Genomic DNA, 15,202 nt, shown 5'->3' on the forward strand with positions numbered 1-15,202 from the left:
TTAAAATATTAACATTAATATTAATATTAATATTAATATTAATATTAATATTTAATATTAAAAAATACAATAAATATATATTAACAAATAAGATAATAATTTATAACAAATTATTAAAAAATAGATATTCTCAACAAAACCACCCGTCTATAACATGTTTTTATTCTTTTCAAATAAAAAAAAAAGAAAATTATCATCATTTACGTGTATTCAAATTTAGCTGGCACAGAGATGTCAGCGCAATGCCTCGCCTTGCCCACATTTGTCAATCGGCGGTCAGGTTAGCGTCTCTCTCTCTCTCTCTCTCTCTCTCTCTCACACACACACACACAAATGCAGAGGAGATTTCGTCTTCCTAGCAGGTTAGGGCTTACATTTTGCTAGGGTTTTGGTTCAGAAAATGGGGTTTTGAGTTGGTTCTCTTCTTCGATCTGATGTGCTTCCAACTCTGAAGCTGAAGAAGTAGAAGAGGAGTGGTTCTTGATAGTCGGGCCAAGATCTGGTGGTTCGCTGCCGGAAATGAGCGCTTCGAGGTTCATAAAGTGCGTGACCGTCGGCGACGGCGCCGTCGGCAAGACCTGCATGCTGATTTCCTACACCAGTAACACTTTCCCTACGGTTCGTTCTGTTCCAAGGCCTTCGCCTTCTCTCAACTCTCCACCGTTTGTCTGCGCAATTAATTATTCTTTGTTCTGTTAGTTATTTGATAATCTTTCGACCTCTGTGAGAGAATGAACGCGGAGGGTTTATTGTTTTATTAAGTCTTTCTGAGAAGATGATTGGTTTTTGTTGTTCTTTTCTTCGAATGACCGTGAACTCAAACTACCAAGTTTAAATGGATGTGGAACATTTTCTTGGTTTTTCTAATTCTTAAAATTGTGGTATTTGTAGTTCTTGAAAGATTCGAGTTCGCAATGCTATTCTTTATCGTGTACTCTAAATGCCATTGCAAACGTATCCTCAAAACTATTGTGTGGGTTTTCACCCAATCACCCTTTAACATTAATCTCGTCGAACGGTCTTATTTGGGCTATAAATGATGGCTACAATCTCAGGTGGTTGCATCTTACAACCGGACAAATGAGTGCATTCTGTGCATAACTGACACATAAAACCAGCTCCTAGTTTGTCACTTTAATGCTGCTATCAGCTGTCTATTTTACTTTTCGTGGGTAATTGAGTTTTTAGTTCATCATGGTATTGTTGTAATTGGTTCCTGATGATTCTGTCCATGGTGTTTTCTGGAGTTAACATGATGGGACTCTTGACCTTTCTCATGGTTCAGGATTGGGTTAACCATCTAGAATGAGATAAGGTCGTGGTTAAAGGATTGAAGTTATCTATTCTATATGTAATACTTCATTATGCAGTCTCTAATGCGCTAAGTTTGTGCTATAAATTTTGGTTTCTTACCGGTGGATTTATTCGCAACAAGTTGTGGAAGAAAAATTGTCTGGTTCTCAGTTATTGATCCTCTTTTCATTTTTGCAATGGGGAACAGGATTATGTGCCAACTGTTTTTGACAATTTTAGTGCAAATGTGGTTGTGGATGGGAGCACAGTCAATCTAGGCCTATGGGATACTGCTGGTAATTTCAAAACTTCTTGCTTTTTAGCCAGATGTTTTATATTTCTGCTCTTTCTCATTTGTTCTTTTTCTTGGTTTTAACTTTATCAATGTTGACAGGCCAGGAGGATTACAACAGATTAAGACCTTTGAGCTATCGTGGAGCAGATGTATTTCTCCTTGCATTTTCTCTAATTAGCAAGGCCAGTTATGAAAATGTTGCAAAGAAGGTTAAGACCTTTGAGTGAGTGCTATTTCAGGGCTGTTATTCAATTTGTATTTATAATCTGTTGACAGATTTTTTTTTTTTTTTTTTGCTTCTGTTTTTTTTTTTTCCTTTCCTTTTGATTTCTGTTTCAGTGGATTCCTGAATTGAGGCATTATGCCCCTGGGGTTCCAATAATTCTTGTTGGAACAAAGCTCGGTAAGATACTTTCTTTATTCTTCATTTTGTCTTGTTTGCTATGATGGGTTTTCATAATTAGTATGGCATCTGGTCAATTGAATGGCTTTGTTTGAGCTTATTTAGTGTAGGCTTACATCCACTATAATGAGGAAGCTTTTCTACATGCAAAAAAGTTTGTGGTTTAATTTGAGCCCGATGAAGGCATTTTCTTTAATTAGGAAAGCTTTGGTTGTTCCAATATGTGTGTTTATTTCATTCTGTTATTGGTGTTTATTATGCTATCTTTTGGTGCAGACTTCATATTAAAAATCATGAAACATGGGAAAATAATCATATATTATTGTATTGTGACCTTATATACATAAATTATTTTAATAAACACACACTGCTAAAGAAGGTAATAAAAACTATACAGTTGATGCAAAAAGTATCAGCCAACTATATCATTTTTATAAATGCACACAATAAGAGACAAGACAGTTACGCTCATCTTAATCTTTGTTCAATCACTCTCCCAAACTTTCATAGTGTGGCTCCTTAGTTTGATTCCCTATAATTTCTGAAGAACCTATATTTATGTATATATGTTTTTCCAAGCACTAGAAACGTAAGATGGTTATTGTTCCTTCTCTTTATGGTGTCTAACGTTATTTAAGAACCAAACAGTCAGCTTGAATTGAGACCAAATTTGAAACATTAGCAAATTAAATCCAGCATTTGCTGAAAGCCTATGGGCTGATGGAAATATTTGGCTAGCCCCCATCTTTTCCACTTGCCCTCCTGTCTTCTATTTAATGCAACAGGCTGTCCATACAGCATCTTGCGAATAATATTCTTCTATCGCTAAAATCTTTATCATGATTGGGATTTACCTGTGGCTCTATTAGTGTATTTATGCCAGGTCCTCATTGGATTACATCTTATTCTTCCAGGGGTCTGTGATTCTCTTCATATCATTGGATGACAAAGATTTACTTTGTTCATCTATTGAAGTATCAGTTCATATTTTATATTTACATAGGTTTTGGAAGAAGCTGCAGCAGACTACAAATATAAAATCCAGAAAAATAGGTGCACACAACATTTACGTGATTTGACACTTAATTACCTATATCCACAGAGATTCAATGTTTTTAACAATGTTAGAACAAAACACAATGCATGAAAATTGTAATTTCCTTTCGAAATTATTCCAACCCAAACCTACATTGTACATCCCTCTCACATTAACTGAGACTATTCTCTCACCCCTTTAAAACCCCTGGAGAATAAAAAATACTAGAAGCTTATGAGGTGTTTACCAAAGACCTTGAATATTTTCACACCCAAAATACCCAAAACTCAATTTTATTCTGTCTTGAGAACCTCCAAAAGACTATATTTATAGTCCCCCAAGACTTCGCCATCACACCAAGTGACTTGAGTCACTTGACCATCACTCAATTCAAGTCAACCCAACAAATAGTGATTGAACCCCCTCTCCTGCCACTAGAAAATGTTGCCAGATTATACAAGAAAAGTTCTATTGACTTGCAAGTTATTTTATTTTTATGTTTACAAGGAATAAACAAGTCTCTGGTAATTGTTAATTTTAATGCCTCAATGGGAAAGATTGATGCTCCTCTCATCTGTATGGGTTATTCACGCATAAATGGTTGTCTTCTCCCCTTAGGTATGAAAATTTGCTTTCTGACGCCAAAAGATTTACCTTTGTCTCTCTCTCTTTATTTTGTGATATGAGATCCAGATATTTTTATGCTGGCTGTCAGCTACCCAACACAACCCATCTTAGACTAACTATAGATAGGAAGAACACGTCTAGCAATTAAGAGTCAAGGGGATTACTTAATTCATATGCGTTGTTTTGTAGTAATAATAACTAATCACAATAATAACACATTGTCCTCTAGCAATTCATTGTCAACTTTTATAATGTACATCCTTTGAGGAAGTTCATTTCTGTTTCCACCAGGTTGCCACATTTCCTTTTTATTTCTACACTTGCATTCATTTCATTAAAATGTGCAATGACCATTTTTATAATATGTATTGAAAAGCTTAGCCAGTTATGGAGTAATCTATTGTATGCAGGTTATTTCCAATAATAGGTAGTTTCTGTTAGATATTTTTTTGGTGGTTATTTGTTATTCATTAGAAGCATCTTTTGAACATCCAATCTATTATAGTTATTGCTCAGTTTCTTGTTTTTCTTCCTTATTAAAGGCTCTGTTTTTCTTGGGAGTGTTTGTAATAAAGTATATACCAAAGCTCAGTTTGCATTGTTCCTAGAGTTAGCTTCATGTCTTTTCTTCTCCTTGATCTTCAGATCTTAGGGATGATAAGCAGTTCTTTGTAGGCCACCCTGGCGCAGTGCCCATTGCCACAGCTCAGGTATAGAGTGTTGCTTTCCGTATCTCAAAATTTTCCTTCTGGGTTTTATGAGTTCTACTACTAATATTTTCTGCACCATTTTTGACTGAAGGGAGAGGAGCTCAGAAAACTGATTGGAGCTCCTGCCTACATAGAGTGCAGTTCAAAGACACAGCAGGTATATATCCTTTCTCCAGATATCATCACTCTAGCAGGCAAATTTGCCTTTCCTTGTGATTGACGGGGGCTTTTGCCATCTTCTCATGAGTGCAGAATGTGAAAGCAGTTTTTGATGCTGCCATTAAGGTAGTGCTCCAACCACCTAAGCAAAAGAAGAAGAAGAGAAAGGCCCAGAAAGGCTGCTCCATATTATGATCGTGAAGAAGAACAGGCATGAAAGCCGAAGAAGTTTCCCCTTTGATGGAAGCAGCACATCTTTCTGTATAGTCTCTGCTGACTTACTAGGGATTCTGCAAAATCATGGGCCATTTACTGGATTCAGGGATCTGTAATTGTGGACTAGCTAGCTTTCCTCGACACCTTGAGTGTTTCTTCTGTTCCATATGTTTATATTTGTGCCATGTATTAACCAAATTTGCTAGAGATCCCTAACAGAAGAGAACTGTTACCTTGCATGAACCTCTTACCACTTATTTCTTTCTAAAAAAAGTAATTTTATATTGTTATGTTAAAAAATGTTATCTATATGCACGACTATTTTATGCAAGTTAAATATTCAGCTTACAAAACAAGTGTAATGAAAACAAACATTAAATCCTTAATTCCACTGGTGTCTGCTGATTAATACGATAGCTAAAAATCATAAGTTTCTATTTTTGTATATATGAAGAGGTTTTTTTATGATTGTTTTGCAGAGTTATTTTTTCTTCTACGTTACAAAGCGTACTCATTTAATTTTTTAAATAAACAAAGAAAAATCCTCAACAAATTTCTTTTTGCGAGACAAACGAAATAAAAAAACAAATAATCAAAACTCAAAAAACACAAATTGATTAAGCATGTTCTTCAAAACTCTAATAGAAAATAGGTTTAGAGTAAATCAAGGGAAACAAAATTTCACATAATAACTTTAAAATTTAGAATAATTTCAAAAAAAATAACGTTTGAAGAAAATATATAGAGTATTTACAAGTTTTCTCCTATTGTTAATTAATCACTATTAAACTTTGTAAAGTGACTAAAAGAACCTTTTAATTTAAGATCATTCTTCTATTTTTTTCATTTTTCGCTATCTCTCTTCTTAAATCCAATCTTTGTTTTTTTTTTTTAATCGATGACGGACAAAAAACGATATTAACAACAACGAGACACCATTACATAAGTGCTACCCACCAAAGACCACCTTCATTGACCATTGTTTATGTGTCTCTCTTTTTTGTATTCATCTCTATCTTTCATATTAACTTCATTTTATTATTAAACTAAATTATATATTTTTTTAAACAAATAAAAATTAAAATGTAATTGCCAATTATCACCTAATAAATCTTTATTTTAAATCTATATAATAAGGGTCTTATTTTAGTGTGATGTATAAGAATGCAATCGAGCTAAATTGAACTTTATTTAATTTAAGTTTAGTGGGGTAAAAATAACATTGGGCTCGAGTTTGACTTAAACTTAAAATTTTGTTTGAGAGCAAACTCGTCTTACACAATTCGAGCCCAAGCTTGGCTTGGGCTCGGCTAGTAAGAAGCTTTTGTCAAGTTAAACTCGAATTTGTAAAAAATTTACAGTTAAGTTCAAGCTTAACTAAAATATTTGTATAAGATAGAAAAATATGAGACAAAGAGGTTACTCGATAAATTTATTAAAGAAACAATATTTCAAACAAATATCCTTAAATTTAAATTAGTAATGAGATTGTCTAGCTTAATCTGTGGCTGACTTGAGTTATTCATGTAGGTTAAGTCACAAAAAATATATATAAGACTTTCGATCTAATAAATATTCGAGAATAACATGCCAAATTCATGCTAATTGACATTTTTATACATAGGAGTCATGAAATACTATATCATAAACAAATTTGACAAATAACCTCAAACTAATAAAATTTATAATAGTTCTATTTAAAATTCATGATAATTCAGTCTAAAATTAACAATAGTGAACATATTTATTGTTAATTTTAAATATGATTATTATGAATTATTATTAATTTTAAATAAAATTATTATGAATTTTTGTGTGTTACATTAATTTATAAAATTTATTTAAGAATATAACATTTTTCACAGTTGGGCGAGTAAAGGTGAGACCACGGGGGCATCAACTAAAGTAAATATTTCATCTCTATATACATAGGAGGCCAAGATTCCCAGAACACGCCCCAAAGTAAAAATTCCAAACTTGGGGGTTGGGATAATCTCAAATAAAAGCCGTAACGTTGGACCGGCGGGTTCTTTTCACACGGATTGGCCCAATCTATCCAGCCTGGGACGTAATTGAGCCGGAGGCAGGAGAAAGACGATGATCGGCAACGGGATCGACGACGAAGACAAATGGCTCGCCGAAGGCATCGCCGGCATTCAACACAACGCTTTCTACATGCATCGCGCAATGGTAAATCAACGCCTATCGACTACGATTCTTCAATTCACAGTTTCATTCTATCGCACTCCAAACCTAATTCTGAATTCGAGCCTTTCTCAGGACTCCAACAATCTTCGAGAAGCCCTAAAGTACTCGGCGCAGTTGCTGTCTGAGCTCCGAACATCTCGGCTCTCTCCGCACAAATACTACGAACTCTGTATGGTGTTTGATCTTCTGATCACTTCGTTTCTGTTTTTCATTGCTTTGTTATATATTTTTTTTATTCTTCACTGTTTTAATGTGTTAGATATGAGAGCCTTTGATGAATTGCGAAGATTGGAGATGTTTTTCAAAGAAGAAGACAGGCATGGTTGTTCAATTGTTGACCTATACGAACTCGTTCAGCACGCGGGGAATCTTTTACCTAGACTGTGAGTTGGAATCGCTTTGACTTATGGAATTCGATTTTATGATTTTGTTGTTCTTGGAAAATTGGAAGATTCGTGCATTACTTGGAGAACTTGCAGTAATTCCAGAAATATTTTCTCGTTTCTGTCTCGTGACTCCTGTTAAAATATGCTGTTCTTGATACATGTTTTTACATTTACTAGAGTAAATAAATGGATTACACACACACACACACACAACACGTGCAAGTAAATATTAAAATACTAAGTGCACTGTGGCTTCTCTTAGACCATTAGCGTATTTTAGCATCCTTTTTTATGATTTATTATTCCGGACCGGTCCAGGACCGAGTGGATCCTGTTCCGGTCCTGGTATTGGGGATAACTAGTATTTTGGTTTGGACTAGAATTTAAACACCCCTAACTATATATGTTGATGTTGGTTGAGTCCTAAATAAAAAACTGTGAAGTTATGTTTTAGTGAAAAGATATTTATTTTGATTTGTGTGTGGAAGATTATAAGAAGTTATTTGCTTGTTGGTAGTTATTATTTAGTGGGGAGTTGGTAGGTTTTCTTATGGGTGATTTTACTCTATTCCCCAACTTGGCCTGTTTAACTATCTTTTAAAAAAAAAAAAAAAAAAAAACTCTTGTGAATCTATAGGATTGAGAACTTTTTGGGCTTTCAAAAGTCTGACAAGGCTTCACTTTTAGGTAAAACCAAATGCTGGGTTTGCATATTTTATTAGAATAGATGTCGCTTTCTATTTTTATTCTTTTGTGTGGGTGTTTGTTGTAATTGTTATGCATTTTGTAGTTCCCTTTTTCAATTACAAGTAGAGGGCTTCCACGGGGAAGAAAATTGTTTAGTCCTCTTCTTACTCCCTGGTCTTCACCCTACTCTCTACATCTATATCTGAGATCTATTTGAAGCAGTGGTAAATGTGAGAGACAATAGTCGTAAATAGGATGTGGCATCTATTTACTCTTAGAAAATAAAAGTTTCACTTCTAACCCGTCATCATTGAGATCATAACTGATTGGAACAATAGTACTAACAGAATACTGTTTGGGTAATTGCAGCTAAAGTCGTGACACTACTTCAGAAAAGAGGATATGTCAAACCATTCTTCTTCATTTGTATCGTTGTGATGTAGATATCCAATAATCTTCTTGGTTGGATCTTAGATGCTAATAAACAATTTTTCTGGATGTGTGGATGGTAATTTACTTTGTCTTGTTTGATTGCACCATCAATATACCACCTAGTTAGTTTATAGCTCACTGATGGTTCAGTTACTTGGGCCTTATTGTTTTTTTATCTTTGTTGTGTCCATTAGTGGGATCTTATGCGAGTAATGTTATTTTTTTATTATAATATATATATATATATATTTTCCCTCTTGTGCATATATGCTTATTGTTCCTAGCCAATGGTGATGATGGCAGGCAAAGACCTTATATGTCAACTGTGGTTTTTAAGATAGGGATACCTTTTCCTATTTCATTGCACGAGTTTTTTTTTGGATTTTTTAAGTTGGAGTTTTTCTTGTTTCTTCTTTTGGTCTGTTAGGTATCTTCTCTGTACAGTAGGATCCATATACGTTAAATCAAAGGAGGCTTCTGCGAATGATGTCCTAAAAGATCTTGTTGAAATGTGTCGTGGCGTTCAGCATCCTATACGTGGGCTCTTTCTAAGGAGTTATCTTGCTCAAGTGACAAGAGATAAATTGCCCAATATTACTTCTGAGTATGAAGGGTAAATCAATCTACTTATTTGCTATGCTTTTCAATTATTTTGGCGCAATAATTAGATAAGGCCTTAAAACCTAAAGTCAGTTGGCTTTATGACTATCATTTTTGCTTCTAGCTTGTTCAGTTTTTCTGCAAGAGAGATACGTGGGAGAAAGGATGAAATTATGAACCAATTTGGAGGCAAAATCATATATGAAAAACTTTTCTTTGTCCTCCTTCCCTATCTCAGACAAATTGTTGAGATTTCATTGTGTTTAAAGGATTGTATATATGCTCTATCTTTATTATATGAGCTCTTCTTTTACTGGTTTTAATATTACCTGTTGAAAGAGAGTTTCCATTAAGGGTCAAATTCCATATGACATAAAATGTACTAGAGCGGGAGGGGGGAGAGACTACTTATCAAGAATGTGTATGGAAGAGGTTAAATCACAAATATAGGGAAACAAGTGTTCCATCATTGTTTTTGGTTTACAATGGGTGTTTGGAGATCTATTTTTCCTTGTAATGTGGCACGTGCAGAAAATCAATAGTAGAGTCTTTGAGAGTGTAGAGGTACATTTCTTGTCTTGTTCTGAGGTAGGATCGCCCTTTCTCCATGGAGTATTTTTTATACATTTTTGTTCTTTTTTTTAGGGTTTGTTCTATTAAGACTGTAGGAAAAACACATCAGAAGATATAGGAGAAATAAAATAGAAGTTCTCTCATTCTATCGAATGAATAATACAACCCCTATTAATAGGGAACTAAAGTACAATATAGGAAAGATTACATATACAAACAATAAGGAAAGATAAGGTGTACAAAAGTCAAAGATACAAGGAATCAAGAATAAGAAGTATCTAAATCTGGATAAATACTTTCTAAAAACACTGAAGATTAGATCAGTGTTAAATTAGACTAAGAAATCATAGTCCAATCATCCAATAATCTCGTGAATCAATCAACAAAGACAGTTATTTCTTTGATACTTTTTCTTTTCAAATAAAATAATATATAATAATACTTCCCTTCAGCCAATATGGAATCTATCATCGAGCTGAAACATGTGTTAAGAATTGAGACCTGGAACCCAAAGCCTTCAATGCTAGTTCGAAATTGAATAGATAAGAGTGTAACCTTGGCAAAAATAAGAGTGTGAATGATGCCATGGTGAGACTTGAAAATCAAGTTAAAATATATTATTTTAGAAATCCCAGATCAAAAGGAAGGTGACATTATTGAGGATGTTAGTCTCGACTGATGGTAGGATTGTTAAAGTTGAGAAGTGCATTCAATATTTTATCCTAGGAGTGTGCACAGCGCAATTTAAAAGAATTTGGAGACCAGACAAAACTATTTTCAGTAGTCAAATCAAGCCAAACCAAATCGTAAAATTACAATTTAGTTTTTTTTTTTTAAAATTATAGTTTGGATCATGTAAAAGTTATATTAAAAATTTGACCTTTTATTATAACTTTTTAAGCCATGGTTTGTATAAAAAATTCTATACAAATTTTTAAACAAAAGGGTAAAAACTTCATCATTAAAATATTTTTTTTTTAAAAGATATGTTATTTTGGGTAAATGTAATATAATATCATGGTTTACAGCTTGTTTTTGTGAGGCAAACTGAAATCAAACCATTGACCATGTTTTCTAAAGTCTATAAACCAAACCATATTTAGAAAATAAACCAAACCAAACTAAACCAATGGTTTGGACCAAATTATGCACGCTCTTGTGTTATCCAATTGTAGGATCCCTTTAAAGCTAAAAAGAAAGTTTTATAAAATAACTATAAGACCATTTTTGTTGTTTGACTCAGAATATTAAGCAGTTAAGTATCAAAATGTGTAAAATATGAACACAACTAAGATGGAGATATTATGATAAATGTGCAGCCATACAAGAGAAACAAAATTATAAATGAGGGTAGCTGTAATAGGATTGGAGGGGGGGTCTGCTGAAGATAAGATGTATAAGACGAGATTAAAATAGTTTGAACTTGTGAGAAGAAGACTACTAGACTTACTAGTGAGACTAGTGAATAGATTGGAAAAAAAAATTGTAGCAAAAGGCAAAGAAAAACTAAAGAAAACTTGATAAGAAACCTTTAGACATGGCATGAGATATAATGGTCTTACAAAAGATATGGCCTTCAATAGAGATGATTTGAGAACAGAATTCATATATAGTTGACCTTGCCAAGTGGGATTAAGAGGCTTTTGATTTTGTTATAACCAATGAATGGAATGCTTTGTGTCCTCAAAGGTTCAATATTTCTCACATCACCAATCCTATGTTACCACCAAAAGAAGTTACCAGTTATGCAGCTCTCTGGCTCTTACTTGAAAACTATCCCATAAGAGAAAAACCCAATTCAAAAGACACCAAGAAACAAGACCACAATACCAGCCCTACTTCGAAGCAATCTGTATCAAAACAGCCTTGGGAAAGTGACAAAATTGTCACATCCTGATAGGCTAGGACATTAGGCACATAGTGTTTTTGTCTCCTGAATATGTGATTGACAAATTAATTTATTTTTAAGGTATTTGACAAATAAGCTACCCTACTGTCATGGTATAAGTACTTAGAAGGGGGGATATGCCATGCAAGTGGCATGGCCTTCACATGTAACGGTTAGGAGTTGGGTAGTTACTTCTAGAAGGGGGGTATAATTGTAAATAAGACTCCCTTTTGGGCGGGAGTTGAAGACGTGGGATCCTCTACATTAAGGACTCGCTTACTTGTATTAAGGCATGCTGAAATTTGAATTGAAATCACTTTGGATTTCTCCCTCATTCTATCTCTCTCCCTCTCAATTCTCTCTTTCTCTGAATTCTATCAACTTCTCCCTTAATTCTTGAGAGTTCCCAGTCGGATCCTTCAAAGATCTGACACCTACCTTGTGGATTAAGGGTTGGGATTGTTGTTTTTGTTGACAAATAAGCTCTTAAGCATTTAGATTTGACAAATAAGCTCTTAAGCATTTACATTCCATATATTCTGTTTTCCTTCTTCTTAATTTAAATCCCTTAGATTCTAAATTGTTTCTCCACAACTCAAGCTTAGTGTTCACTCCCTCTTTTGTTTCATCTACTAACACTATGTCATCTGCAAAATAGCATACACCATGGCACCTTTGTCTGAATGTGTTTAGTGAGTTCATCCATTACTAAAACAAATAAGTATGGACTTAGTGTAGAATCTTGATGCAGTCCCATTGTAATTTTAAACGGTTCAGTATCCCCTCTACATGTTCTGACTCTTGTCTCTGCATCGTGATACATGTCCTTAAGGGCTTGCATATAGGCTATTCGAACTCATTTTTTCTCTAAAAACCTCCATAATACTTCTCTGGGGACCCTTATTATAGGACATTTTCTAGATCTATATTAAACACCATATGCAGATCCTTCTGATGATCCCGATACCTTTCCATTAGGCGTCTTAGTATGTATATAGCTTCCATTGTTGACCTATCAGGCATGAAACCAAACTGATTTTCCGAGACGTCTATTTTTTTTCTGAGCCTCTGCTCTATTACTCTTTCCTAGAGTTTTCATGATATGACTCATTAACTTAATTCCTCTATAATTTTCACAGTTTTGAACATCTCCTTCATTCTTGTATATAGGAACCAAAGTACTATTCATCTGGCATATTTTTTAATTTAAGGATCACATTAAATAATTTCGTTAACAGATGCCCTATTCTCCCATGCATTTCTATGCTTTTATTGGTATATTATCTGCTCCCACCGCTTTATGATTTTTTATCTTTTTTAATACTTGCCTTATTTCTTTTGAACTTATGCGTCAATAAAATGTATAGCTTACGTTCCCTTCGGAGTTACTGAGATGTCCCAACCTAACTCTTGTGTCGCCACCATCATTGAATAATTTTGTGAAATACTCCTTCCATCTCTCCTTAATCGCTCCCTCATTCACTAATACATTTTGGTTTTCATCTTTTATGCATTTCACTTGGTTTAGATCCCTTGTTTTTCTTTCTCTTGCTTTAGTTAATTTATATATATTCCCTTTCTCCATTTTTTGTATCAAGTCGTTTATATAGATTCTCATATACTTTTTGACCTTGCTTCACTAATAGCTCTTTTTGCTGTCTTTTTCACTTCTTTATAATTTTTTAGGTTTTTTTTCATTGCTGTACTGATATACAGCCTTATAGCAAGTTTTCTTATTTCTAATTTTCAATTGCACCTCTTCATTCCATCATCAAGACTCTTTAAGGTTTGGGGCTCTACCATTTGTCTCTCCAAGGACTACCTTTGCCGTGCTTCTCAGGGCTGTAGCCATCTCCCTCCACATTTCGGTTTGCCTGTCCTTCTCCATTCCATTCATTTCTACCCCCTTAATTTTTCTTTGAAGATTAATTGTTTCTCCCCTTTTAAATCCCACCACCTAATTCTTGGATTTTGTTTTATGTGATTTTTTCTCTTCCAATTTCTTACTTAGACGTCAAGTACCAAAAGTCTATGTTGAGTAGTCAAACACTCCCCTAGTATCACTTTACAATCCCTACAATTTCTCCAGTTGATGCCTTCATTGAACAAATTGAATGCATAATTGTCCATTGACTAGTTTCTCCTTTATGAAGTGTCTATCAATTTCAATATGTTTAGTCTTGTCATGTTGAATAGGATTATTAGCAATGTTGATTGCAGTTTTGCTGTCACTGTATAGTAAGAGTGGCTCATTTTTAGGCAATCCTAGCTTTGTCTTAACCTTATTCACCCATAACAACTCACATACACCAAGGGCCATTGCCCTATACTTAGCTTTAGCACTAGACCTAGCCACAATTGATTGTTTCTTACTCCATGTAATTAGGTTACCTCCAACAAAGGTGCAATATCCTGAGGTTGATCTTTTATCATCTAGGGATCTAGCCCAATTTGCATCTGTGTATCCCTCTATGTTCAGATGGTTATGGTTAGAAAATAGTAAACCTTTCCCAGGAGTTGTTTTTAGGTACCTTAAAATCATGTAGACAGTTTCCATATGAATTAACTTAGGATTCTGCATAAATTGACTTAACAACCCTTATTGCATAGGCAATATCCAATCTAGTATGGGACAAGTATATTAGTTTCCCGACCAGCCTTTTATATATGCCTTTATTAGCTTTTTCACCTTCATAAGCTCTAAGTCTATGATTTACTTCAATGGGTGAATTTGCAAGCTTGCATCCCAGCATACCTGTCTCAGTTAATAAATCTAAAAAATATTTTCTTCGGGAAATAAAAATGCCCTTGTTTAATCTGGCTACTTCAATTCCCAAGAAGTACCTTAGGTGCCGAAAATCCTTGATCTCAAATTCTTGCCCCAAGTATTCCTTCAATTGGCGTATTCCATCATGGTCATTTCCTGTCACCACTATGTCATCAACATTAAGAACAATTAGCTTGTGTTCCTTTCTTTTAAAGAATATGGTGTGAACGGCATTACTTTGCTGATAACCAAGCCTCATTACAACCCTATTAAACCTGTCAAACTAAGCTTTGGGGGATTGTTTTAGACCATGTAGTGCCTTCTTTAACCTGCAAACTTTCCCTTGTTCCTTTGAATTGTTGAAACCTGGCGGGATCTCCTTGTATACTTCTTCTCCCAGCTCTCCATGCAAAAATGCATTCTTCACATCCAATCGATGTAGGTCCCAGTGTAGAATAGTTGCACATGATAGAAGAATTTGTACTGTGTTCATTTTTTGCTACTGGGGCAAAAGTCTCTTTATAGTCCACTCCATAGGTTTGAGTAAACCCCTTAGTCACCAGCCTTGCCTTGTATCTTTCAATTGTTCCATTTTCCTTGTATTTAACAGTGAAAGCCCATTTACAACCAACTGGTTTCTTATCAGGTGGTAGTTCAATGAGTTCCCATATATTATTCTTATTTAAGGCTTTTGTTTCCTCCGCCATAGCATGTTTCCAGCATGGCCTACTGATAGCATGCTTCCAACTTGTGGGTACTGTTACTGATTCTAAAGAGGATATAAAATTTTTATAGGAGGCAGATAGTGAATTATAAGTAACTGATTTGGAGATAAGATGATGTGTATGGCTCCTAACTCATTTTTTTGATAGTTAGGGAGATACAAATAAGAGAGTTTAAGTGAAGAATAAAAAACAGGTTT

The 15,202-nt window shown here is 34.4% G+C and overlaps 2 protein-coding genes across 7 annotated transcripts in view; both read left to right on the forward strand.

Moving 5' to 3' along the window:
- Positions 1-194: 194 nt before the first annotated feature.
- On the forward strand, positions 195-4,976 carry LOC127808799 (rac-like GTP-binding protein 5). Of its 3 annotated transcripts, none has more exons than XM_052347428.1 (8): positions 195-280; positions 398-618; positions 1,502-1,589; positions 1,688-1,797; positions 1,928-1,991; positions 4,300-4,364; positions 4,456-4,521; positions 4,617-4,976. In XM_052347428.1, the coding sequence occupies exons 2-8, from the start codon at positions 520-522 to the stop codon at positions 4,716-4,718; spliced, it is 594 nt and encodes a 197-aa protein (XP_052203388.1). In that variant the 5' UTR covers positions 195-280; positions 398-519; the 3' UTR covers positions 4,719-4,976. The 3 variants fall into 3 exon arrangements, with proteins under 3 accessions (XP_052203388.1, XP_052203387.1, XP_052203389.1); XM_052347427.1 differs by having other exon boundaries at positions 204-280; positions 455-618; XM_052347429.1 differs by lacking the exon at positions 195-280 and adding an exon at positions 342-362 and having other exon boundaries at positions 455-618.
- Positions 4,977-6,690: 1,714 nt separating this feature from the next.
- Positions 6,691-15,202, forward strand: part of LOC127808797 (vacuolar protein sorting-associated protein 35B-like) — a 42,576-nt gene continuing 34,064 nt past the window's right edge. For 2 of the 4 annotated variants that reach the window (XM_052347423.1, XM_052347424.1), the window contains exons 1-3: positions 6,692-6,929; positions 7,020-7,116; positions 7,207-7,330. In XM_052347423.1, coding sequence (XP_052203383.1) covers positions 6,837-6,929; positions 7,020-7,116; positions 7,207-7,330 — 314 coding nt within the window. In that variant the 5' untranslated portion in view covers positions 6,692-6,836. Of the gene's footprint in view, positions 6,930-7,019; positions 7,117-7,206; positions 7,331-8,879; positions 9,066-15,202 lie in introns of all 4 variants that reach the window. The other 2 variants (XM_052347422.1, XM_052347421.1) reach the window with 2 other exon arrangements.

Source organism: Diospyros lotus, chromosome 8, assembly GCF_014633365.1.
Source record: "Diospyros lotus cultivar Yz01 chromosome 8, ASM1463336v1, whole genome shotgun sequence".
Taxonomy (NCBI): Eukaryota; Viridiplantae; Streptophyta; class Magnoliopsida; order Ericales; family Ebenaceae; genus Diospyros; species Diospyros lotus.

Excerpts from the sequence above, each read along its gene's own strand:
- LOC127808799 (XM_052347427.1), top strand. The coding sequence starts at position 232 with ATGTCAGCGCAATGCCTCGCCTTGCCCACATTTGTCAATCGGCGGTCA. Across the intron at positions 619-1,501 it reads CCAGTAACACTTTCCCTACG|GATTATGTGCCAACTGTTTT; the intron begins GTTCGTTCTGTT and ends AATGGGGAACAG. Across the intron at positions 1,798-1,927 it reads ATGAAAATGTTGCAAAGAAG|TGGATTCCTGAATTGAGGCA; the intron begins GTTAAGACCTTT and ends TTTCTGTTTCAG.